The sequence below is a fragment of the Malurus melanocephalus genome, unplaced genomic scaffold, assembly GCF_030028575.1.
Source record: "Malurus melanocephalus ecotype Western Australia unplaced genomic scaffold, MMel_1.1 scaffold_975, whole genome shotgun sequence".
Lineage (NCBI taxonomy): Eukaryota > Metazoa > Chordata > Aves > Passeriformes > Maluridae > Malurus > Malurus melanocephalus.
Window position 1 is genome coordinate 96,405 of NW_026624207.1, and position 25,971 is coordinate 122,375.

At 40.8% G+C, this 25,971-nt stretch overlaps 1 protein-coding gene across 12 annotated transcripts; it reads left to right on the forward strand.

Annotated features, from left to right (window-relative positions):
* Positions 1–3,672: 3,672 nt before the first annotated feature.
* Positions 3,673–25,971, forward strand: MARCHF7 (membrane associated ring-CH-type finger 7). Of its 12 annotated transcripts, none has more exons than XM_057386490.1 (11): positions 3,673–3,788; positions 8,367–8,517; positions 11,506–11,664; positions 13,728–13,899; positions 15,473–15,640; positions 17,233–18,346; positions 18,607–18,776; positions 19,988–20,097; positions 21,312–21,425; positions 23,183–23,231; positions 25,061–25,160. In XM_057386490.1, the coding sequence occupies exons 2-11, from the start codon at positions 8,368–8,370 to the stop codon at positions 25,084–25,086; spliced, it is 2,232 nt and encodes a 743-aa protein (XP_057242473.1). In that variant the 5' UTR covers positions 3,673–3,788; position 8,367; the 3' UTR covers positions 25,087–25,160. The 12 variants fall into 12 exon arrangements, with proteins under 12 accessions (XP_057242473.1, XP_057242474.1, XP_057242468.1 ...); XM_057386491.1 differs by having other exon boundaries at positions 25,019–25,098; XM_057386485.1 differs by lacking the exon at positions 23,183–23,231 and having other exon boundaries at positions 25,019–25,971.

Here is a 25,971-nt window from a genome sequence, read left to right on the forward strand (position 1 = left end):
TTCCTTCCTTCCTTCCTTCCTTCCTTCCTTCCTTCCTTCCTTCCTTCCTTCCTTCCTTCCTGTTGGATTTGGGAACGTAATCGATGTTAATTGTGTATATTTGCCTTGGATAATTGTTTGAATGGCTATCATAAAATGAACATTACCCATAACTGGTTATGTCAAAACTGGCAATGAAGAATGCAGGCTGGTGATTTTAAAGGAGTAGACTGTATTTGTTTTCACCTCTCACTTGCAACTCGTAGGGCTTGGTGAAGTAAAATCGTGTCTTTGCTTTTCTCTTCATATAAAACTGACAGTCGTGCTTTACTAAGGCAAACAAAAGAACCTATAGTTTTGATATGTAAGATACTAAGTTATTTAACTAATTCCATTAATGTGCCTTAAATTATGAGAAATTATGATTATTTCTTACTATATTTGATCTTTATCTTATTAAGTGACAATAATGCAGATGCTAAATGACACCTTCCAAACAAAACACATTCTAAATTTAATTACGCCAAGTGTAATCTCAGAAATCTAAACATATTAGCATATGAATATTTTAATTCTGCACAATAAATAGAAGCAGGCTGAGTTGTTACGTTACAAAAATTTGCAGATATAAGTTTTCTTTTTGTTGGACCTTTTTTTTGCTCTCCAGAACTAGATCCAAATTATGGGATTTTAACTTCACAGATAATCAATAATCCATAATTCAATACGCTTTTCCTCAAATGTAAATATTCTTCTTACTGGATCTACATTATTTAAATTCCAGACAATATTACTTGTTCAGCAATATGCAAAATTCTTATTACAGTCTGAGATGAGAAGACATGATCTTGAAGAAGCAGGAGACAGTTAAAAAATCCACAACTGATTTCAAAGCTGAACAATTCTTGACTGATTGAGACTCAGAAGGCATTAAGTGACATCAACCTTTATGACTACAGGTGAATAGAAAGTCTTTAATATTTTTGAAAAAGATTCTTGACCACTGATAATGACATAAAAACAAGGTAACCTCAGTGGTTTTGCATGCATTTACATGGATTCGAGCCTTATTTGCAAGGGAAACGAAGAAGAGTAGTAAATTTATTAGAAGATGCAGATGCAGTGGATAGTTTCAAAACTTAAAGAGGTTGGCTTATCCCCAGTATATACTCTCAGCTGTTTCAGTGATGCAATAAGTGACTTTGTCTTCATATAACTACCAAAATGTATGCACAAATTACATAAATAAAGCAGCGTAATGGCTTGCAACAAAACAATTTCTCAAAGGGTATTTAAAAGCGGTTTGAGAGCATTAGAATTGGGCTAATACAGTTTGTCTTGCAGTGTGATCTTTCCCCTCTTTGTGTATCACAGGGAAACAGTTAATCATTAATAATTCAGTTATAAAATTGCCTCACCGTGTGGCTTTCCACAGCAAGATCCAGTCGTGAAATTTTCCTCACAAGAGAATGGACAAAAAGTGTCATGGGATACATCAAAATCATTTGTTGCCGAAGAACAAGGTTTCTGAATCTGATTTCACCAGTCACGGTTTCTGTATAAACTGTTGCCAATAAACAGTCACAACAAAGGGAAAAGAAACCGTGCTGTGTCAGTGAGGGAAATGGATATTGAGATAGACCGAGGGGGAAAAAAATCCCACATGCTGTTACGTGATTACACAATAGAGGAACTGAGCCTGGTGTATCTTTTAGAAACCTTTTGCTACCTACATATGGGTATTTCAAAGTAAATAAAATATTGTGAAAGCCCTTTTTCCCTGTTCTGTTAGTGTACTATTGCTTTCTTTAGATTTTGTACATGGCATCTTGCCAGTGTATAGTTTCAGTTGTTAACTGATAAATGCCACCCCCACGGGTTTCTTTCCGGTCACTCTGCCGGTCTGAAACTCACAATTTCCACCAAGTTCTGGAGTTGGCTCTGTATTTGGTTCCGCCTAAATTCTTCTTATTTTTGTGCTTGAAAATTCAGGTAAAGGCTAAATATTTTATTTATCCAAACTTTTAATACTCAGCAATTTTCATCCTGAAGGGTCGAAATATTTTATAACTGCGACGTGCGGGCCTGGGCCCTCGGGGGTGGGGCGTCACCTGGTGGATTGCTGACGTCATAAATTGAGTCTTGCGCTGAATCACAAAATATTAAATTGGAAGCGACCCACAAGGCTCATCGTGTCCTTATGCACCTGCATCTTAACAACCTTTACATTGGTCTCCTGTACATAAGGATTAGAATTCATCTTTTAAATGCATTATGACCTTTTGCTGAGACCATGTCCATCCAATGGAGAAATATGCTCTCATTGTCTCTTGTGCTGTTTCCTCTCTACTTTGCCTGATACTCGAGTTAAGACTATCTTTGATTCTYCTTCTATACAATAACATCAGCAAAAAAACCCAGCAGCCTTGTTCTCCCTATCAGTTTCTCTTCAATTTCTCCTCTCTCTGTTAGCAGCTCTTCCCAGCCCTTCATCCTAGTCTCTTCGAATCAAATAGTACTTTGCCCACTACTTCTCTGTGGGAATCATTGAACAAAATGTAACACAATTCAATCATATGGAAAAACGTATTTAAAAGCATGAATGGAAACAGAATCAAGGATATTGTAAACAGCAGCAATAGAACTCTCTACAATTTAGGTGCCACCCGGCTAGTTTCTAACCAGCCTGGCTAGTCTTACACGTGTCCCGGATCTGTCAGACCTATTAGGCACGGACACGCTGGACTTGTATGCGTTGTAGCCCCGAGCCAGGGTGGCTGGTTGTGTTTTCTTTTTCTTTTTTTCTTTTCCTTTTTTTAAAAAAACTTTTTTCTTCCTTCCTCTTCCCGTCTTAAAGCATAGCCAGACCGTCGGACACTCCTTTATCGGACTCGCAACCGCGTGATCTACGGCACTCACCGTGATAAGGGGATTCAGGAAAGCCCCGTCCCAGACTGCTGACAGATGGATGTTGGACGAGTAAAATACTGAGGCTCGTGACTACTATGATGCAAGTCTAGACTTCTTAGTAATAAAATAACCTGCCTTCCTCAGAGTCTGGTTCATAAACACAGTGTGAAGTCTCTGCTATATTCTGTGGTGGGCAGGAACACTGGAAATCATAATTACTTAGGATCGTTTATCTAAAATCTCTCTGATTATGTGAAGACTTGGCATTTTAAAAATTTGCGAAAATTATCTTCTGATTTGCTACATCACGCGACATTTCCCCGTCAAGTAAACATGCTTGTCAATACCCGTTACTTTCAAGAGGACAAAACTCAGGCCTCGATCCAATTAAAACGATTGGCAATTCTGTTGCATTGCCATCGAGGGGGCTGTGTCCAGCATCCCCATCCCGCCGTGTCCTTCAGGGACAGGCTGCCGTACCTGGTCACGAGAGACCGGGGAATTAATTTACAGTACAGGGCTCAGGCAAGGAAGAGGCTGCGACACAGAGAGAAAACTCAAAGACCCTGTTGCTGTKTTCAGGCTGAACGTGGAAGTCGATTCCGATGTCTCTGGGGCCGCTGCTCCGCGCACGAAAACGAATCCTGTCACGACTGCGAGGGTTTTTCAGCTCTCGCCCGAGCCCCGCGGGTGCCGCAGCTCCGCCCGCCCTCAGCCCCGCCTCAGGGCTCCGCCGCTGCGCGCGGTGATGCGGGGCCGGGCCGCGCGGCCGAGGCTCTCGCGAGAGTTGGGAGCAGCGGTGCCTGGCAGCCGAGCGGTCTCGCGCCGCCGCCATTGTGCCGCGGGAGCGGCGCAACCGGGCGTTGCGGCCCGGCCTGCGCGGAGGCCCCGCCGTGACGGTGAGTACGGACCGGCCGCGTTGACCGACGCGGACCGGGTCGCGCCCGCTGCGGGGTCCGGCCCTGCCCGATGGCCTCGCTCCGGGACCGGGGGAACCATTTTGTGCCGTGCTGGGACGGGCCTACCCGCCCTTCTCTCCGCCATCGCCCCCAATGGCCGCTGGGCTCCGCRCCCGCTCTCGGAGCGAAGCGGTGTGACACCTGCCGCCCCCCGTTCCTCTCCGCCCCCCTCGCGGCCTTTGCCCGGCGGTTGGGGCCAGATGCTGCGGGATCGGGTGCGGCCGCGGGCTCCGGCCGGGCCTGAGCCGTGCGGGCCGCTCCCCGGGGCCCGGCGGGGGAGGCGCGGTGCTCTCCGCGCTTCTGCGGAGCATCCGCTGTCTCCGGGCTGCGGGAATAGCCCTGCGTTACGGCACCAGCCGCTGCAGCGTGGGCAGTCATCGGCATTTGTAAATATTCTTGCTTCTCATTGGATTGCTGAGGCCGCCGAGTTATTTGTCTGTTTTACTGCACTGAAGATTGAGGAAGTAGCCTCAACGAAAAACTGCACAGTCTGAAAGAAAGACTCGTTCGTGAGCTCCATTTTGTTTGTCATAAAAACGTGATTGTGAGTAAGCCCCGAGGAAGACACGTGAGCACAAATAGATCGAGTGAAAATCTTCCGAATAGTTTTACGTTAAACCGCATAGGAACACGTAGGCATGAGAGCACGAGTCTTACATAGAAGTGTCACTGCATAGTTCCAAGTTAGAAGACTTGAATTTAGGAGCAGGTTGTGAAACTCATGCTTCCTTCTGATGGAGTGTACAAGAACGCTTAAAACCGGTAGTAGAAATCACAGAAGCTGGCAAAGGCTATACTTACCGGTAGGCATAACTAATTGAGATTACTCCTTTTTCATCAGTAGAGAGGGTCTCAGCAGGAGAGAAATACTTACTCTCTGTGTTACTTTTGAGATTACATTGCTTTCCCCAGGGACCTCTGGATCTTTTTTTGCTTTGTTGTCTCTGTCCATGACTATGTTAGGTAGGTTGATCTTTTATAATGCCGTTGGAGGGATGGCAGATCAAGAAAGGCAGGACATTTGATCTGTGAAATGCCTCGATACGGTTTTGTCTGTTCAACTGCATCTCTCCCCATCTGGGTAAGACTATGAGGAAAAGCTGAAATAATTGGGGTTGTTTGGCCTGGAGAAGAGAAGGCTCTGAGGAAACCTCACTGCAGCTTTTCAGTACTTTAAAAGGGCCCATTATAAAGATGGAAACAGACATTTAGTAGAGCCCGTTGTGATAGGACAAGGTGTAAATTTAAGGAAGGCATTTTTGTGATGAAATACGGGCACAAATTGCCCAGAGAGGTGGTAGATGATCTGTTCCTGAAAACATGCAAGGTCAAATGGGATGGGACTCCCGATTCATCTGATCTGTGTGAAGATGTTCCTGCTCATTGCAGGGTGGTTGCACTAGATGTCCTTCAACTATTCCCTCCAGCTCAAACTATTCTCTGATTTCTGCAAGTTGGATTGCAAGTAAATTTTATCAAGGATGCCCAGAAATTGAAGAGCTTTTGAGTAGCATATTTTGAAAAATTATTACTCTTAATGACCTGTCACTGGATCTCTGTTGAAAGGTGAAGGTAAAATCCAATTTCCTTGAGCAGAAGTTCTTTGCCTAAACGATAAGGCCTTTTATTCAGTGTCTTTTCACCTCTGCATCAGACACGGCAGATGTCAAATGCATGACTCTGCTTGATCTTTACAGCAGATCCTTCTGCTTTGCTGACTGAGGCCAAGACAGCTGAAAAAAATGTAAGGTTATATTCCAGAAATTAATCACAGTGTGTATACATAAACTGAGGCATTAAATGTTGCCTGTTTTATCCTGCTGACTTGATTTGGTTTCAACACCTTTCTTTGGGTAGTTTCTTCAAAATTCCTTTACTTAGAGAAAGAAAATATTAGATAGATAGTATTATCCTGACATACTTCAGTTGAAATCACAACCTGTGCTGATTTAGAAGTTTAGGGTGATGGATATGGTTGTCCTCTCGGGGCTACCACTGAAGGAGAAAATTAGTCCAGTGCCTATTTATGTGTATCTGTAGAAGCACTTTGCTAATTTTGGACTCCATTTCAGCTTCTGCAGGTAGTTGGCTCTTGTGTCTAGTCTTCGACCCTGCTCTCTTCTGTCTTAATGATCTTACTTTTTTCTGTTATGTGGATGGTGCACAAGCGATTTTATTAGTATTAGGTGATCTCTCTAATTTGGTCTTTGAAGTTGTTCTAACACTTCTGTCTCCTCTGCTGTTTCATCTGGACATTAATTCCTACTAGTAAGAGCTTCCATCTCTTCTTGAAACTTCGCATTTTCTATGTWCAGCAGTGTCTGACTTTTATCTGCGTTATTTAATTTGTCCTGTTCCATTTCTGAATCCAAGTGATTCAGAAGCAGAAAGCTCCATAATAAAGGAGATAATGCTGGTACTCTTTGTCGGCTATTTCATAGTACAGAATTGGATCCATTATTTTGTGTATTTTTTTCCTTGTATTTTATGAAGGTAAAACATTGACAAACAGTCCTTTGAGTATCAGATCTCATCAAAACTACCGCTGTACTGTCCAGCATACACTCTATATTACTGTGACATTGTTTTAGCCTCACAGTTTGCAAAAAACTAAAGTTGAGTGATTTACACTCGGTGCAGCTTGATTCAAGTACTAAACTTGTAGTACACATTACAGCAGATTACTCTGAAGGTCAATTTAACTGTCATTATAGTTTAGGAATAATTACGATTGTTACATTTTATTGAAGTAATGATCCACTCGAAGTGGTGTTGTTTAGATAATTACATTTGTTCTCAATTTCTTTTAAACTTCCACAACTTACAGTATTCTTTTGAACTCTGGAGTACCGCTTAGAACATTCTTATTGTCAGAGATGTGTTCACAACTTGAGAATTGCATAAATTGCTCGGTATTTACCCAGGGTTTCAAATGTGATCTGGGAAATYAAATTATTTCATTATGTCAGTTTATTGATACAAAGCTGGGCAAGTGAGCGTTTCAGATTTCTGATCAGATGTTGTTTAACTGGTGACAGTTCTGGCAAATATGAATTTGTTACTAGTGTTGGAAGCGTGGTCTAGAAGCTGGTGTAGAATAAGCTGGTAGCTCTTTTGTACACAAAAGCAAACRGTCATTTAAACTCAATATACTTTATTTTTTTAAAGTCCTACTTTCAAGATTAAGCATTTTGGCTACTTTGTGTTTTGACTGTTGTCAAAAGCTTGCTAGTAACTGAATATGCTTGAGAATAGTGGTTAAGGGAACTAACCTCATCTGTCCGGACTGTTTGGTCAATGGACTTCTGTACAAACTGGCTTTTACCAGGTAGAGTATTTAATGCAGCATTGGCAAAGATTAGAAGTCCCCAGTACATGAACTCGCCTTGACACTGCAGCCAAACATGAGGTGTGTCAGGATTGATGTAGCAGCCTTTTTCGGAATGTGATACTGATGAACGTGGCTGAATTGTGGGAAAGATGGGTTTTATTGATGGTGAGGTGTTTTTTTTTTTATTTTTTTATTTTTGGGTTTGGTTTTTTTTTTTAATCAATTAGCTTACTCCTATCCTCAGATTAGGCCACAATTAAAAGTGGTTAAATAGACTGTACAGCTTCTGCACATCACCTTGTATCGGTGGCATTCTTGGCCATCTGTTTGAGTTGTTAGGTAACATGCTACTCTTCGTGTACCGCACCGCTGAGGATACTGCAGTTACCTTAAATTTTTTATTTAAGAGCTATCGCATGTGGTCTGATTCTTGTCTGTACTATCCTGAGGAGGAAGCATTTAGCTGTCTGGAGTTTTAGAGAAATGTTAATTCAGATACTTTTTCAAGGACAGAGATGACCGTAGGAACGATTCTCATAGGGAAAAGGTACCAGCATTTCTTTTGAAATGTCTGGAAATAGCATATAAACACTCAGCGAGTGAGAAGTAAATTTATAAATACAGCTATGAGATAGCCTGTACTGCTTTGCATATGTTAGCTTCCATGGGAGTTGGCTTTGGACAAGTTGAAGGCAGGTAGTCTGCAGATACGTTTTTTCACAGAAGGGTGAACTTAGATAATTTAGACCTGGAGGAATGAGTCTGAATATGATTTCTGCAATTGTTGAGATGCAGTTAATTAGCAAAACCATAATACATGAATTTAAGAAGTTTGAGTACTCTATTCCTGACTCATTTTGTGTTAATACAAGCACCGTGTAGTTCTTAAGGGAGCACATCTTATATTTATAATAGCAAGAATATATTGTACCAAAATTATAACTTTGGCAAAAGGGATTGTATTTCTAGTTTTCTAATGTGGGATGGGAGGATATGTAAAGAAGAGGTTAAAACAAAAACTAGGAAAAGGACTTGTTTCCCCATTTTACTATACACAGTCAGACCCAAGCACTGTGTAAATATTTGTATGTGTGAATCATATTTATGTTACTCTTGGAGTGACTTGTGCCTGTTTTGTATGAGTTCCCTGCCTCTATGAGAAAAATGATCAATATGCCCTTGTGCAGGATGCAAAGAATGGAGTCAAAACCCTCAAGAATTCCTCGCAGGATAGCCGTTCAGACTTCCAGCTCTCCTCTAGGATCTGGGACTGGAAACAGTTTGTCTGGTGCATATAGTACAAGAGAATCTTCGTGGAGATTAGAATCTGGATACCAGGTAATGTTTTTTTTTTTCTTTCCTATTGTGAAGTATAAATAATTTTGAAGTGTGTTTTTTACCAAGAAAAGCCCCAGAAGTCAGACAAAGAAAATTTCTACAATGGAAGGATTTCCTAACCAGGCCAATGACAGTAGCACTAAACTGGTAGTTCTAGGTTTTCTGGTTTTACCTGCTCTTGTTTTAGCTGCGCCTTTAGAAAACAGCTGTTTGATGAATGAGAGGACATCCTGCTAATAATGGATCTATTTTCTTATTAGTCACTGCCATATTAAACCTGGGTTGATGGAGTTTTCTGATGAGGGACAGGTGAGGATTTTGTTTGAACTTCGTCGCGTATAGGTCATTACACTTGGCGTGTCGATGCTAAAGGTATGGGATTACACGGTGAGTTAACGAGGCCGTACTGTTCTGCAGCACCTCTTGCGTTTATATTTTGCCAAGGTACGAAGAGGAGCTTTAGACTCGCATCAGGCTGTTACGTCAGTATGTTAGTACAGCTTGGCTTTGTGTGCAATCCATTTGCTGTTTCACTAGCAGTATTTCACACTAACCAAACTACTTTTATTGGGGAAGGGAGATGTGCTCAAGAGGAGGTATTCACTCTGTGCAGGTACTTTCAGTTTGGGAGAGCATTATGGGAAGCAGAGATTAAACTACTTTAGAAATTATTCTGGGCACTTGGGAGCAACAAATATTTTGGTCCAATTATCCTAGGGGTTTTTTTTCTGCTGCTGTCAGCAATTCTTGCCTCCATTTTGGGCCCAGAAATATAAACCCATTTCGATCTTCAAAATTGCAGAAACTTAATTCTGTGATTAAGTGTTCACATTTATTTTAAAAAATGGATTTTTGGTCCCTGCTGGCAAGCTATCTGGGACATTGTATTATATAATGCCTTTTTGAGAAACAGTTTTACAGGTAATAGAATGTTATTTTTAGCACAATTAAGTGTACGTGTGTTACATTTTTGTTATCTCTAGTATGCACGTGCTTGTTATTATATAAGCTATAGGGAAAGTACTAGGGGAGGGAATTGTCAGTCATTTTTGCATGTTGTAGTCCTACATGTTTTTCACTGTCTGCTCAGCAAAAGCAAATCAAACAGTCTCGCTCTTCCGTAGAGATTTATGGACGCAGTCCACGCATGGCGTACGTGTATTGTAAGCTGTCGATCGGGAGTTTTCAGCTGAAACTGGTGCTGTGACGTTTGACATGTTACCTCTGTTAAAAATTTTAACAAAACATACCTTACATTGTTTATTGCACAAACTGCAAGGTGTTCACTGCGCTGCATTTTCTTTTGACTATTTCCCCTTCAGCAAAGCGTTTCTAAGCTGCGGAATGATCTTTATGACACTTGCCAGTTATAACAGAAGGGAAAATATTTGTGTAGAAGATTATGTTGTATCCCTTTTATCCACTCCCAGTTTGTACAAGGTAGTCTGAGAGCTTGTTACATGAGACTTRTGCTTAGTAATAAAATCATAGGGAAACTCCCTCTCTTGACTAACTTATGGCACTTACAGAGCTGGTAGGAACAAATTCCTTTATTGCTTGCAGCTTAGGATTACAGAGACAGAAGCAAGAAGGTTAAGTTTAAGGCTAGTCAGATAGGAATGCAAATGACAGGCATTTTCACTTCGTTAATCTATTCGAAAGCATACCTTAAGATATTTAGGCGCTATTTCAGTTACAAATGATTTAAAAGATATCACTTAGAAGAAAAAAAGTATCACTATCAGTAATGCTTTAGATATAAAGAGGACTTGGATTTTTCATACAGAATTTCTATAGAGAGAATAATTGTAACTTAACTCAAGAAAGTCTGGGACAGAGCAGTCAAATTTGTATTTGTTTTTGATTAGGGCTAAAAGATCAAAACTGTTTATATGGGGTGGGTATATTCTGCTTCCCTTTTTTCTTTTTTTTTCACGTAAGTATGAATTCTTGTATGTCACGCTCTTTTGAGATCAGTCTGGGTACTAGCCTCTGCTTATCTGAGGAGGCATAACCAAGAGATTAATTGTAAACTAATCAGATGCATGTGATAATGTTGTTGCTAGGCGACTTTAAAATGCAAWAATCTAACTAGTTTAAGGGTGTAAGAAAAAAATTCCTACACTTCATGATACAACTTAGTATACATTTTATGATAAAGGAAATACGTATTTTTTAATGGAGGGATAGCGTATAAAATTGTTTCGAATGTTTTCCCGATCGTATTTTTCAGCTACGAAAGCGGACACCAAAACCAGAGTCCCTTACGTAGGACTTGAATTGTTAAGCTCTCACGAGGGATGTTAAATAATCGCAATCTGAAGCGAAGGAAGAAAAGATGATTTTTATTGTTTTGGTTTGGTTTTGAGTTTTCATTATTGCTTAAAAAAAATGGTAACAGCCACTATTGTGTTTTTAGTATTAATAGTTCTTAGAAGGGGAACAGATCAATAATCACTTAAAAATGCTGTCTAGTGTTAATAAAATGGTTGGAATTCTTTTATTTATATTGATTTTACTAATCTCCACGGTTATGCTCTTGACCAAATAAATTGCAGTGTCTTTCCTCAGTTCTAATGTATTCATTCAAATTCAGCTTGTTTTAGAGGCCAAAGAGGCGCTTTTGTGGTCGCACGTGGGTTTTTTCGCGTAACACCAGAAAGCGAAGCCTTAATTCTGCCCTGTTGCTGCAGTATTTAAGTCGGGATAATGCCTCAAAAGCCTTACACTTCAGCTTTTCATTGTCCTAGGTCAAATGAGAGGACAGATGAACAAGGTGCTATAAAGTACATTAAACAAAAAATATCTTTCCTTTTGCCAGTGAGTCTCTCTTAAGCCTGTGTCATTTCTTGGCTATCCCTTGAGGTGCGTTATCAGAGGTTTCCAGATTCGTTACTACCTTAGCTTCCCTGTATTTTCAATATTCATATCAGATACTCAGTTGTTTTTGAATTATGAGATGCATCCAATAAGCATGGTTTTCTTTAGGAATCCAGTGTATGGAATAGTTCCAGCAGAGACTGGAGAATCGGAGAAGGAGACACCYGTGATACTCCTTGGAAGCTGCCAGCGTCATCTCCAACTCGCTACTCAGGGACACTCGATCATCCACATTCTGGAAGATTTTTGGGAAGCAGAAGCAGATTGGTGAGAACTGTTCATGTGTGATGCTGGAAAGAAAATATTGAAACCCCAGGGTTTTACTGTAGCCTTCCCAATCTGGAAAGCTGCTAGCAGGGGCTCACTGTAAAGTTTCTAGAAGAGTAGATCTTACTAATTCAAGTTGGAGCAAAAGCTAGAAGATAGCAGTGTTCAAAAACATTCAGAGGATGAAAATAGTGATTCATATTAGTTTTAGTAGGAGTTTAATTTGAGGTCAGCAGCTTTTCAAAAGTCCATTTAAAAACAAAAAAAAGAAGGGGCGATTAGAATGTCATACATGTTATAGTCCCGTGGATGGCGAAGTCGACATACTTGTTCCATTGGGTATTTATTACAAGGCATACATTTTTTTGGATAGTACTAGCTTTGTGAGTTGACACAAAGTGCAGGGGTTTGGAGGTAATTTAATCGTGAGGTGTAGTTCATAGCCCGATCACTCTTGCTCACGTGCTGCTTACAGCATACCGTGAAAGAAAATAAATGCTTGATGCTTACCTGACATTCAAGACTCGGGCCTTTACAGTTTGTCTTAACTGGGTTGTAAAATGTGCCTTCGTAACTCCAAGATTAAAGTAATTTGCTTGTGACATGCCTATGCATTGTAGAGTGACAGTGAAACACTTTGAAGCACAGCAGAAATACTGAGATTGGAAAAGCAGAAGACCGAACAAATTTGGCGTACGATAGTGAAGTAAAAATTTTACTTGCTTTCAAAGTGAAAGATGTTTGGGAACGTAAGAGCGCTCACATCGTTAAACAGGTGTTGCTTTTTCTTAGGTGACTTGAAAGTGAAGACGCAGATAGTGGGGTTGGGGAGGGAGAAACCAGCGTGYACACATTGGCCTTCAGGGGAAGTCCCGCTCGGTGCATACGTACAGTTTAAATGCAAATGGAATCTATTGTTCTGAGCGCTCTACGTACCTAGTTGAGTTGGTGCTATAGAATTTTCAAGATGAAAACACATGTTTTCCCCATTAAGGTTAATTATTCTCTTAAAGTAAATTGTAATACGCGCGAACCTTTTGGAAGACCCTCGAAATTTCCACATATCAAATAGGATATGATTAAAAGATAAGTGGCATGTTAAATAGAAGATTAAGGAGGGAAGGTAACCTGTCTTTTTACTTGGTTTCCGATGTTAGTTTCTGTCTCCCTATCTGTCTTTTTGACACGATGGGATGAGCGAAATGCGTGAGAGACTTCTTAGTTTAAAAGAGTAAAGAATTCTGGCTTAAACTCAGTAAAGTAAGTAAAAATAAAACGGAGATATAACATACTCAAATTTTGTTGATCCGTAAAGGAGGATCTCGGTTGCAGATAGTTTCTGGGAGCACGAACGGCTCAATTCAGCTTTTCGATTGTGCTCAAAGCATTTCAAATAGAAAATTAATGCCTCAACTGCAGGTAACCGGACGAACAGCTTTGTAGGCTATTCTGAGCTTTATTTTGTAACTACTACGGTGCTAGTTTCTGAAAACTTGTATTTCAGTGGTGTGCACTGCAAAAATTGTTTTGTACCTGCTCTTTACTCTGAACTTCAGTTGCAATAAGCCTGAGCTTATTGCAATCAAAATATAYTTGTTCAAACAGTTTTCTTTATGCTCACTCCTTAGCTATTTATATTCTAGGCTGATAAAGAATAGGTCGGATTGAGGTAGCTGGTCGGTTTTGGCCATTTCTGGACGCCAAAATGCATTCCCTTGGACATCTGCAAAGCTATATTTGATTGTGTTTATAGCATCTTACCCACCAGGGATACAATTGTTTTCCCCTTTTTGCAATAGCTTTTTTGTTGTAAGCCACATCTATCTGTAAAGGAAAAATAACACTGAACATTATAGAAACTGACTTGTGTTGGTAGGACTGTATTGAGTAAACCTGGAAATACTAATCGAGAATGCATGCATAATTCCTATGTTACTTTTAAAGAAAAGGGTTTATATCTGAAGTTATTCCTTACAATTGTTGTGAGTTTCACATTATGTATACTTTTGCACAGTGTAAGTGTATCTGATATTGTATGTAATTTATTTCTGAATTTATTTCAGTCTACATCTTCTTCCTCTCATTTTACATCTGGGTGTTATGGTGAGTCTGAGAGAACTCAGGGAGCATATTCAAGACTGCATAGCCAGCAGCAAGATAGTGATTCAAAGAGACCTAAGCTATCTTGTACATCTACCTCTTCTGTGAGAAGTAATGGCTTGACTGTCTTTTCAGGTGAGAGGTTCATTACTTTAGCTGAGTTATACCAAAAAGTGTCTGAGTCGTAAGATCAGGTTTTATCGTATTTTAAAAGACTTGCTTTCAGTATTAGGCTTTTATTTTTCTTAAATAATAAGAACTTACGCCTACCGGAAGAGCGTGTTCACAATGACAGCAGTATCCGAAGTTCTAAGTATGCCGTTAAATGTGGTATTTTGAAAATCAAATTGTATTTGTGTCATTTCAGAATTATTACCTGTACCTATTCCATCTGTAGTCAAGCTGAACTTTATGGCTCAAATGTGTTTTAATTGGTTAAGATCTCTATAAAAGAATGAGTGCAGCCGCCCTATTTCACGAGTCAAATTGTGTGGATACATCGATGTGTGACAAACAAAATCTTTACCATACTTAGCAATATGTTTGAGCACAGTGCCACGGCCGGTTCGAACACTGTTGCGAGGGGTCGTGGAAGAAATCGTTCCTTTTCTAGCAGGGCCTAAACTCATTCTCTAGGTCTGCCTGATAGAAACATTCTACACTAAGGGCTCTTTCAGGAAAACCTGAGATTTTCATTGAAGCTACGGGGRAGTTTGTGAAACTTGGATAGACAGAAGTCATGCAATATGCCAAAAAAAGTTTAAAGCTCAGRAAATAACAGTCAAAACCTTATAATGAAAGTATTTCTAGAACATTTTGAAGCAGAACATTAGATTAATTCAGGTAACCCATGTGAGTATGGATTAATGGGGTTTTTTTTATATCCCCTCACGGAACTGTGCAGCCATCCGAATAAAAACTAGTAAATTCTTGCTCAAAAACCCCAGTATTATTGATACTTTCTTACTCTGTTAATGAAATGACAATCATCAATATTTCTCGCTATGGTGTAGGACTGTTTAACTTTCCATTTCTACGTTGGTTGGTCATCGCACTGCCGACTAACGAGCGCTTAAATATGGTTTTGAAAGTTAGCAATGGAACAGTATCAAGGTGAATTTTTCAGAACCCTTGAGAAGACTTTTGGAACGAGAGTCTTTGTTTCTAAACAAAAGACAAGATCCTTTTTTATGCCGAAGTGTTTTGCTCTGTAATATGAACAAGAACGGTATCGGTCCCTGTTTTCCAAGTTCTGTCTAAACTCCATTTAAGCTTAATCAGCTTATTTTTATGAGAAATGGAATTTAATTTGTTCAAGTAGAACGGCAGCATTTCCTAAGTCTCAAGCTGCCGTTTTGCTACGTTGCGAAACCTATTTGAAAACTAGCTACCATTAGGAAGCAAGATGCTACTTCTCTTCCTCTTCGTCCCGTGAGTGTTAATGGGTCTGACTGCTCACATGAAAGTATTATTACTTCTTGTTCGATTTAACTTTGAGAAACTAACTTGCTGAAGGGTGGATCAAGTGCCAGCATCAGTGGAATGCTCTCGGCTTTATGTCGGCAGCTGGGCACTCGGTCGGCTTAGCGGTAATGTTAAACGCGCCCTTGATGTGAATGACGCCCTTGATGATGCTGCATAAGTGCCAGCTTTGATGGATTTTTAGATTGCTACAAAAACAGGAGATGTATTTACTTTTGCTTTCTAGATTCCTCGTGGAGATGCAGTAGAATTCCTAGATCTTCATCGGTAATGCTCGGCTCCCTTGGAACTGATCTGGTGGGAGAGCGAACACAGTTAGAAAGAAGAACGGATCTGTCCGTTAATAACCTGGTGGATCCCAGCTACAGAAACAATGACTTTTCACCTTCAACATGTACGTTTCGTATAACCGAAAGYTCGTAAACCTGCGGTTTGTACGGATTTTAGTTTATTGACGTGTTCATAGATTCACAGAATTATTAGTTTTGTAAGGGACCTTTTGTTCCACGCCCTGCTGTGGAAAGGGACACCTTCCACTGTCCCGGGTCGTTCCGAGCCTAGCCGACCTGGGCTCGGACGCTTCTGGGGGTGGGGCATCCAAAACTTCTCTGAGTATGTCCCTCTAATATTTTATTGAAAACAAATACCAAATATATTTTAAAATAAAACAAACACCAAATATATTTTAAGAATATTTAATATATTCTTTTAAATGAAGTTTATCGGCCACTTTTCATGTATTGTCCAAACCATTGAGGCATATACGAACGGTCTAGAATGTAGATTCATTCACTCACGTGAAAGCGGTGTTGGTGTTCGCCACTGTACCTCTGTGATTAGTGAGTAAAGCTCTTTTCTTCTTCATCTTAAAATCTCTTTGTGTTTAGGTATGGGAAGAGAAAAACCATTGATTTCACCCAGGAAAGATTTTTCTTAATGGTGCAAATTCTCTCTTTTTATTTGGCTTCTCAAATGGTTATTAGGGAAAACTGCTAGACCGCTGAAAAGAAAAATGAGTAAACACACACTTTACATGAGGTGAGAGCTTTGTCTCGTGGCAACTTCTAGGACCAGTTAGGACTTCTGCGCTGTCATTCGCGCTTTCCATTTGGAGTGTCATGGCCTTCTGTAGCTGTCTCGGGGAAGCTCACCGTTAGTCACGATGTGCCACCTTTTGCAGATGAATTAGTGGTATTTCATAACGGAGAAATTTTRAAAAATGCCATTTTTATAAGTACAGAAGATAAGCAGAAAAGATAAAGAGTACTTCCAGAAGCTATCGTGCAGTCTCGCTCAACAGAGGATTAGGTTTTAGGGTCACGATACTCTAATGCTTTTTAATAAGTTAAACTACCAGGTAGAGCCTAGTGGGAGAACTGGATTGGTGAGCAGCCTTGCTTTCTACCGTCCACGCTGCTTTTCTCACAACAGCGCTGCTATTAAGTGCTATAAAATAACTCCCAGCTGTGCTCCCCGATGCGTAATCGAAACCGTACGGCAGACGCGTGGCCTCTGCGCAGACGTTTCATTGGTTGGAATCCGCCGCCTAAATAAATCTCACCTTCGTCGGTAAATGGTGATTGCGATGCAGAGCCCATTAAAAGAAAGTCACCAGAACCACAAAGATGAAAGTTTTCAATTCCAGAATACATAGAGAGAGCATCTGTTTCCTGCCCTTATCTACGCATGCTTGTTCCTTCCACAACCCACAACCTACTCACGACCCCCAAATGCAGCCATTTGAGGAAGGAGATTAGCCGCCTCATTGTGTTTAGATACTGGGACAGCGGTTTTGGGAAAATACGCTCGTGAGACCCATAGAATGGTTTGGGTTGGAAGTGACCTTGGAAGTCCTCCAGTCCAATTCCGCTGCAATGAGCAGGGACATATTCAGCTAGGTCAGGGTCAGCCTTGTTTAGCCTGACCATGAATGTTTCCTGATGGTTTGAGCTCGTCACAGCATTTTCTTCTGCTTTTCTGCAACAGATCTTCGAGACAGGCCTGCCTCTTCATATGCAGAGGGAGCAAGACCAAAAGAGAACTCATTAAGCGCTTTGAGGCTGAATGCATCCGTGAACCGCCAGTTGCCTTCTGATCATCAGCCWTCTTTTTTCAACAGAGACTCTAACATGAGCTCTTCAAGATCCAACTATTCAAGACAAAGGAGAAATGAATTGGAATCTCCCCAGAGGAGCGTGCAGCCAGCATTTTCTCTTACTGCCATTAGAGATGAGACCCCTTCCTCGAGTGGTTCTGAAAGGGTTTTATCTTCTCAGAGGTCGCTGAACGAGCCTGCGGCTGATGGTGAAGGGAGGCGCACAACCAGACAGTTGCTGTCTCGTTTAGCATCGAGTGTATCATCTACATTTTTCTCTCGAAGGTCTAGCCAAGACCCATTGCATACAAGATCATTAGGCGCTGAAGAGTCAACGGTGGTCCCGAGGGTTCAAGCTACCACTCTGACGAGTAGTAATGGAGCTGCGACTCCGGAAGTTCCAGGACTTCAGTCATCCGAAGCTTCTCAGGGGTTTAGCTTTCTTGGACGACGATGGGGTTTATCGGGAGTTTCACACAATCGCAGCTCCGAATCTGACGGAGAAAGTTACAGACCAGACACCGAAAATAGAAGCACGGGATCCTGGTTGTCATCCTCTTTGAGGAATAGATGTACGCCTCTCTTTTCCAGAAGGAGAAGAGAAGGAAGAGATGAATCCGCAAGGATCTCTACCTCTGATACGACCGCTAGATCGCAACACGTCTTTAGAAGGAGAGAATCGGGTGAGGAGACATCTCTCGAAGCATCAGATCACCCTCCTCGGGCTTCCGTTAGCAGACCACCGACACCCGCAGTATCCGGTATTTCTATGGCTACGGCCTCCCCACCGGATTCAGCTCACAGTAGAAGAAATTTGGGAATCCTTCCCGGTTCCCTCTTCCGCTTTGCAGTGCCTCCAACATTAGGAAGCGGTCTGTCTGACAATCTTATGATAACTGTAGATATTATTCCTTCTGGGTGGAATGAGACTGATGGACAAGAAAGTGGCAAGTCTAAAATACCGCCATCGAGAGATCCAGAAAGACTCCAGAAAATTAAAGAAAGGTGAGTTACTATGTTCTTTTCGAGATAGTAGAATGTACCTGTCTTAACATGAGAGGGCTTTCTGCAGTCATGATTTTAAAAGAAAACTTCCCCTCAGAGGAGGCAGCAGCTTAGTCCCCGTCACCCGTATCCTCGCTTTTCTTTAAGAGTTTCTTTAAAAGCAAATTGTTTTGATTCTCATAGTTTGATAAATGGAATTTTCATTATAAAAAGTCCTACGTGAAATGTCACAGCATTTGTTGGTATTCTATCCTATTCAGCCTGCTTTTAGAAGACTCTGAAGATGAAGAGGGTGACTTATGTAGAATCTGTCAGATGCCCTCTGCAAGTTCTGACAACCTTTTAATAGAGCCATGCAAATGCACCGGAAGTCTGCGGTATGTTCATCAGGAGTGCATGAAGAAGTGGCTGCAATCGAAGATAAATTCAGGTAAAGCAGAGTCTAGGCTGAGGTACACTTCCAGTTCTATCCATAGGCTTATTGGAAGGGTTGCACTTACTGAGGTATTTGGCTGAAAAGCGAGCAGCGGGGACAAACGGCAGTCCGGTGCTTCCGGGCTTTTTGCGTGTCTGTTGTGTCCGTGCGGTTTCTCGGGTGAGTAATTCCAATAACTGTATTTCTTGTTTAGAGAGCTACGTTTTTTGGGGTTGTCCGCATTAGACGAAATACAACATTGCAGAAGTAAGTTTAGATCTACTCTGCCGCTTTAGGTGGCATTTGTTACCCTCCCTTCCTTAAGGAAAAGGTTGCGGTTTTTTTCGAGACTTCTATAGCCAAGCTAACTGTTAGCAGCGATAGGAATTTGAAAATCCAAAAATTATTTTCAATTGTAACTGGACTTAAGTACTTAATTTGGTTTTTTTTAAAGATACTAGCTTGTGTTTAGGGCTGCTTTAAAACCGCTCATTCGAAAATTATTTCCAAGTGCATATATAATTCTTTAAGAAGCACCTCAGATATTTTTAACAAATTGATTGACCAGTTTATGACTGTTATCTGCAGTATTATTAAGACCTAAAAATAGGCGGCTCGATCGATAGGAGACGTGAAATAGTGTCGTACCAAAGGGAGACGCTAGTATCTGTTGACTTTTTTACTCGGCACTGGTGGACAGGCTTCAGAGTAGGGATGTCTTAGAAGCTTTAGCCTGTAGAAGAAATTTATTTAAAGTTTTCGACCGTACGTAAAGACATAAGTCCGCTATCGATTCGCTTTGTTCATCYTGTCGCTTACGGAGGAGCTCGTTTTAAAACCGACACTTGAACACGAAATGTAACTTAACGATAACTTTTTTCTGGCGTATTTATAGTTTCTTTTGCGTGTATTTGGATTACACAGTAAAATTCAGAAAGTCCGAGAAGCGATTTTACGTGACTTGCGGGAAGAGGCATATTACGTACGGAGCGAACGTGAGGCAAAATACGTGCGGCTGGATAGAGAATAAACATCCTATGGCATTTAAATTCTGACAATAGCAGATGTTGCTATGTTTCTGTTAGAGGCTTTCCTTTCCTCTAACCTTGCTCTGCAAAATAAAGCCAAAAATTAGGTGGAGTTTTTAATGTGTATGTGAGTGTGTCATATGTTATGGACGGTTGAAACTTGACACTGAGTTTTCCCCTTGCCTGCCTCCCCGCCAGGTTCTTCTTTGGAAGCGGTGACAACTTGTGAATTGTGCAAGGAGAAGTTGCATCTTAATCTGGAAGACTTTGACGTTCAGGAACTCTATAGGGCACACGCCAATGAGCAAGTTAGTATATTTTACCTAATTTGGTAAGTGCCGGTTTAGCGCTGGGAGGGCGGTCTTCTTTAGCGAAGGCAAATGCGTCTCCATTTTGGAAGGACTGTTAGGCATATAAATTAATGTCAACATGGAATAGATTTTTCTCCTCAATATTCTGACTGCCACTATCACCTTCCTGCTATGCTTCCTATAACTGAGCTTTCAGTAAGTGTTACATTTCTGTTTTCTTAGCTGCGGATCTGGTATCTAGCTTTGTAATCCAACGTCTCTGCCACATAGTTGCGGTGTGACTTCTAGCACGATTAACAAATTAAAAATAATCAATGGCCCATTGGTATTACTCTTATTATAGAAAATAGGTTATCTTGGAACTACTGATTTGTGTAGTACTTGAAAATGAGTAGATAACACAAAGCTAGTGTTTTTAATGAGCTCTATTCAGTGGGTTTTTCCCTATTCTCTGGGTTGTATTCTTATGATATGCAAAGACTAATGATACTAGCCTGCTCAGATGTTCAAAGGAAATACCGAGTGGCATCAATTTTGGGGCAAAACATCGGCGTCTAATTTTTTTTATGACCTCAAGCCAGGTCTTACCCTAGCAGTCTAGTTTCTATCGATTAGAGCACTCTCTGAAAAGACTTTCTTGAGAGTGCCGCCATCTTATGTTTTAGTACTACTGCTTATTGGTTGCTGTCACTGCACTCTAATAGAGATAAGAACTAGGAGTCTGTTTAAAAAAAAATTGGCTAAATTATCTGTTCGGCAGTGGTATTTTGAAAGTTTTTCATCTTTGCAGGTGAGGGAATTTCTCAGGTACTTACAACATCGTAATGTTCTTAGAATATATTCCTTTATATTGGCTTTCCGTCAAGCCTTGGGACCACTGAGAAGAAACTAGCGATGTTGGTTTTATTTCCCCAAGTGATGTAATGCCCTGACTGGCACATGCTTTCTTCTGGACTAATAATGCCGACTGAGATTTAATTTGTGGAATAGCCTTCAAGGATAACCGTTAGATTTGGGGCGGATGGAAAGGACCAGAAGCATAAGCGACTTTTCGGTAACTTAGGTTTTTTAGTATCACATTTTCCTAATTCTTTTGAACAACTACTGACAAATCTGTAACGATTCCAGTAAAAACGAATTCTTGTTCTACTTGAATCATATATGTGGATGTATTACTGACCTTCTGAATGTTTCTTTTGATCTCCTTTAAGGCAGACTATGAATTTATCAGCTCTGGTCTCTACCTTGTAGTGTTGTTACACTTATGCGAGCAGCGCTTTTCTGATATGTTAGGAACCGCAAATGAGGCCAGCACACGCGTCAGAGTAAGTATGCAGTGATTTTGTGGCAGGAATTGCTCATACGGAGAACTTGGAAGCAGATCGTTACCTTGAATGAACTAGGAGCTAGACACCCGAGAAACACGCTTTTTAAATGAATTCACGTGTAAAATGTGCGAGGCTTTTCAGTGCACTGTGTTTGATTGGAAACCGAATGTACTACAGAATTGCAGGTAGTGCACTACAGAATGCTTTTTGTCAAGGTTGTCGGTCATTCATTAGTTACACGTCGTCACAATTATTGTGAATTTATGCAACGCCGGAAGGTTAACTTCTGCGCGCAGTTAAGAGCGTCGGACTACCCGATGCGTTTAGKTTTTCTCATTATGTGAGTTCATATCACAAAGGTCTAGAACCTATGGTGCTCATCTGCCACAGCGCACCTAGATAGGTACCCGAATACTGACATTCTGCAACAGCCCGTAGCTACAGTGTAATTTCCCTGGCATTAGTTCAGGCTCCCGTTAGTTGCATTTGACTTCATTCTTGTCACTTGAAGGGCCCTGGTTTAGAAACGTGGTAAGACACCTTTAACCAGTAAGCATCGGCGTACTAAATTCTTTGTGCATGGTGATTCACTCGTAAATCCAGTACTCTACATGTTGATTTGATACTAGATAATCATCAGCGCTCTTAGTCGACCGATCTCCCGCAAAGCTGATTATTTTTAGGTTTTTTACTTACATACAAAGAAGCGACAGTTTTAAGCTTATCCAGTACATATTGGAATCGTTGACTGCTAGCGGGTACTAGGTCTTCGGGGAAGAGGCGGGGCCATGATCTATCCGATCTCTTAACGTACTAGAGTTCCCCTTTTCCGTACATATCTAACGTAGGGCTCGCATTTCACGGTCCAGTTCCTCTGCTACAAGTTTAGAGATATGAAAGACGCATCATCTAATAGTACCCAGCACAGGTTATTAGCTTGAGCGTCTCGCAGAAGATGTTTTTACTGGTTTTCTGTCAGAGGAGGCGTTGCGTGCTTTAGCCCGTGACGCCGCATTTTAAGCCGGCGAAAGCACCGCTTCTGGCGTTCGATGTCAGGCATATAAGCGAGCCACGGAAATTAATTTTGTCCGCCGTGCCTCAATATCCAATCTTCTAACGGAAGCGGTGATGCGGAGCGGTGGTGTCAAAATAAAACCGCTTGTCTGAGACTTTTTGTTCCTAGGAATTTTGGCTTTGGGTTTTGATACCACGTGTTTCTAACATTAAACTGCCATCTTTGCCTAAACAGTAACCTTGGTCTTAAAATTTTAGTAGTAAATAAAAACTTTAGGTGTACTTACGCATTTTTGGTGAACTATATCCAGTTACGGGTTCTGTTTTGTCATATTAGTTTTGAATTAAATGGAATGGAATTAAGTAATGCGAGTCCTTACTGTGATTATGTTTTTCTACATTACAGTCTTAAGAAATGGTTTTCGTTAAACTGACACTCGTTTATGTTTGCTGCTTTCAAAATTGATGTGTTTTGCAGACTGTAGGACATGAAGATGATGTCGCAAGCTGCTACCAGAAACATTTTACAGCTGAAATAACTGTGCAATAGCAATTTGAAGTCTAATTGTGGGGATTTGTATTAAATTTTGCATTGTAAGTTGGGCAAATGGGCTAGGATAACCGAGATCTGGTGTGAAGCTTTGGGATGTAAAAAGTGAAGAAAACATTGCTAACTTGTTGCAAATTTCTGCACGTAACTTTGCAACTTTTAAACTACTTTCTCTCTGCCTTGTTTCTAGTTTATTAACCTTGCAAGAACTCTTCAGGCACATATGGAAGATATTGAAAGTAGGTGCTTCCCCTCTTTACCTCCCCTCCCATTAGATCAACTCAAAACTAAATGAGTACAATCCTCCTTGCCAAGATTCATAATACTGAACGTAACTACTGAAAACCTTACCCAGCAGTGCTTTTTCCATCATCAGTAGAATTGTTCTGACGGGGAACCGATTTTAATTATCCATGATTAATTTCCCAACAGCACACAGTTGTTTAGACCGCAGAAGTGTGATCTGCGAGCGATAGTAAAATTCCTTACGAGTTATAGTTTGCTTATTGTAGTTCCAGTAGTCGGTAATTTTGTGATTAATGGTGACCTTCAGGTTGTTGCATTTTATGAGAGTCCTTAGTAGGAAAGAAGTATTTGCAATGGAATTTTACTGCACCTGGATTACTCACTTTTATTGCCATTTTTCTTTCCTTTCTTTTTTTTGGCCCTCTTTTCCCCTTTGTTTTTTCCACTCACGTGCACTTTTTGGTCACGTGGGTTCCCCGATCAGGACTATCAGACCTCGTGAATGAAAACTAAAGGTTGCCAATTTTGTCAAAGGATCGGTCTGCTTTTCACCTAATGGCTTTTTACAGTGTGCTTAAATTCAAACCCGCGTGCCGATACCTTTGCATTTTTTTGGTAAATACACCCTGATTCTGTTTCTGGATGTGATGAATAGGCAGGAGAAGGATAGTTGATTTACCTTTTTTTTTTTTCCCAGTGTGCATGTGAGCATCTGTTGACTGTATATGGATTTTCAGTATGCAGGATGCATTTGGAGTACTGTAACGAGTGGGTGTGTGTGTGCGTGAGAGAGAGATTTGGTTCAAGATTATTATTTCTGCATTCAGAGCGGTCAAAGATGGACTCGAGTTCTGAATTCATTCCTAAATTATGTGCATCTGTATTAGAGTAAAAAGTATTAAGCATCATTTTACACCTTAATTCAATCTGCATTTGATTCAGCCTTTAACTTGCAGGTGAGGAATACTGAGTTCTATAGTTATTATTGATGCACTTCAGTTACATTTCTCTTCTAAAAACTGAAGAAGCAAGGATTCAGAATTTTCTTCTTTCTGTGTTCAGGGATGGAACACGTTACCTCAGTATAAGTACTTCCCTGCCTGCAGACCTTGCTTAAGAGGACATATTAAATTCCCGTTACAGATGAGCTAACGTTTTATGAACCTAATGCAGACGTGTGTACCGACTTTTCTGTCATAGTTGACAAGCGTGTATTTGTCGTATAACTCGCATTGCGACAACAAAATCCCGTGCATGTGTGGGCTTTGCGTTCATCTTGCGTACGCYGAAAAGAACGGGAGTGGAGAGAGGACCTGCTTCCGAGTAGGCCCCGGCTGCATTAAGCAACATATATGTACATATATAAAAATTTAAGAGCCTCGGTCTATTTAGACTGCTGAATCTTTGCAGATATTTTCGGATCCAAATTGTTAACTTAGCGAGCAATTTCTTTCCCTGACGTTGGGTGCTTCTGTTGTGGATTGAGTATATCCTCCTCAGACCACTGCTGGAAATAGCCACTCCAAGCACTATGTAAAAGTTGAATCTCTGGCGTAAGTTTTCTTCCTCTGATTTTGAGGAAGAAGATTAGGTGGACACTGCATCTTGTATGTTCTGTCGAGTTTTTATTTGAAAATGCCGTGTTTTTGCAACGTGAGATGCATTTAAGAATTAAGCCATGTGATTACACAAGGTTTGGGTGGGTATTACGGTCTGCTATTTATTATTATAAAATTATCTTTATTTCCTCTACTCATCCTAAAGTGCTTTAATTTCACAGGTCTTTGTCAAGACTTCTGATCACACTGTGTTGTTCCAACAGCTTCTGAAGACGATTCTGAAGACTGATGCTGGTAGAACTGTCACACTGCGAGAAACAAACAGAATTGCTGCAGAAACGCCGAAGCGGCGAGAACGGTGTCAACGTGCATTTGTTTTATTCCTCTTAGTAAAAAGCGCATTGACTATTACTGTAGTTTTTGAAGCGTTGTTGAATTCAATATCAACTGCTGCACAGTGGAACTCGGTGGACTCGAGAACTGCTCGGCATGCGTGAGGATTAGATTCATAGAAAGAAAGTTCCCTTTTTAAATTATGAGGGTGTTGTGCTTTGTTTTGGAAGATATCAGATGCTGAATATTTAAGGAAGCTCTGTCTCCCTTTGTGTTTCCTTTTTACCGTAGTCAGACTTCCGGTTTTGTCTTTCTGAGTTTTGCTCCTGTACCGGCACTAAGCGGGTTATAGCGGGTTTCAGGGGGAGGGGGGGGATGTCCGTGTACTTAAATAGGTTTTGTTTGGRTGTTCTTAAATGCCTCTTTTGCAGCATCATATAACCGATTGCTTCCATTGTTAATGAACGAACAGGAGGACGAACGAGGTACCATAGAGATTGTTTGGGTTTCGGCTTATTCGAAGATTATTATTTAACTCAAAAAGCAATAAGAACTTGCGGTGGTCTTTTAATACTTAGTTGATGGCTTTTTTACGTACCAGTTTGGAAATTTGAGATTATATTTGATATCATGTGGCCGTTCCGTTACGGAATATCGCAGGCGTAAACTCTCGCATTTCGGCGTTTCCGGCGGATGCGCAACTCAGTAAAGACCTAAGGTTGTTTAGTCGAATCGGACTTTTTTCAGATCCCACCCTCACTGTTCAAAGCACTGGTTATCAATGTGTTTTCTAGTGTTGTCACTTCTTTATAAATAAAGACAAAAGAGGTATGCATCTCTA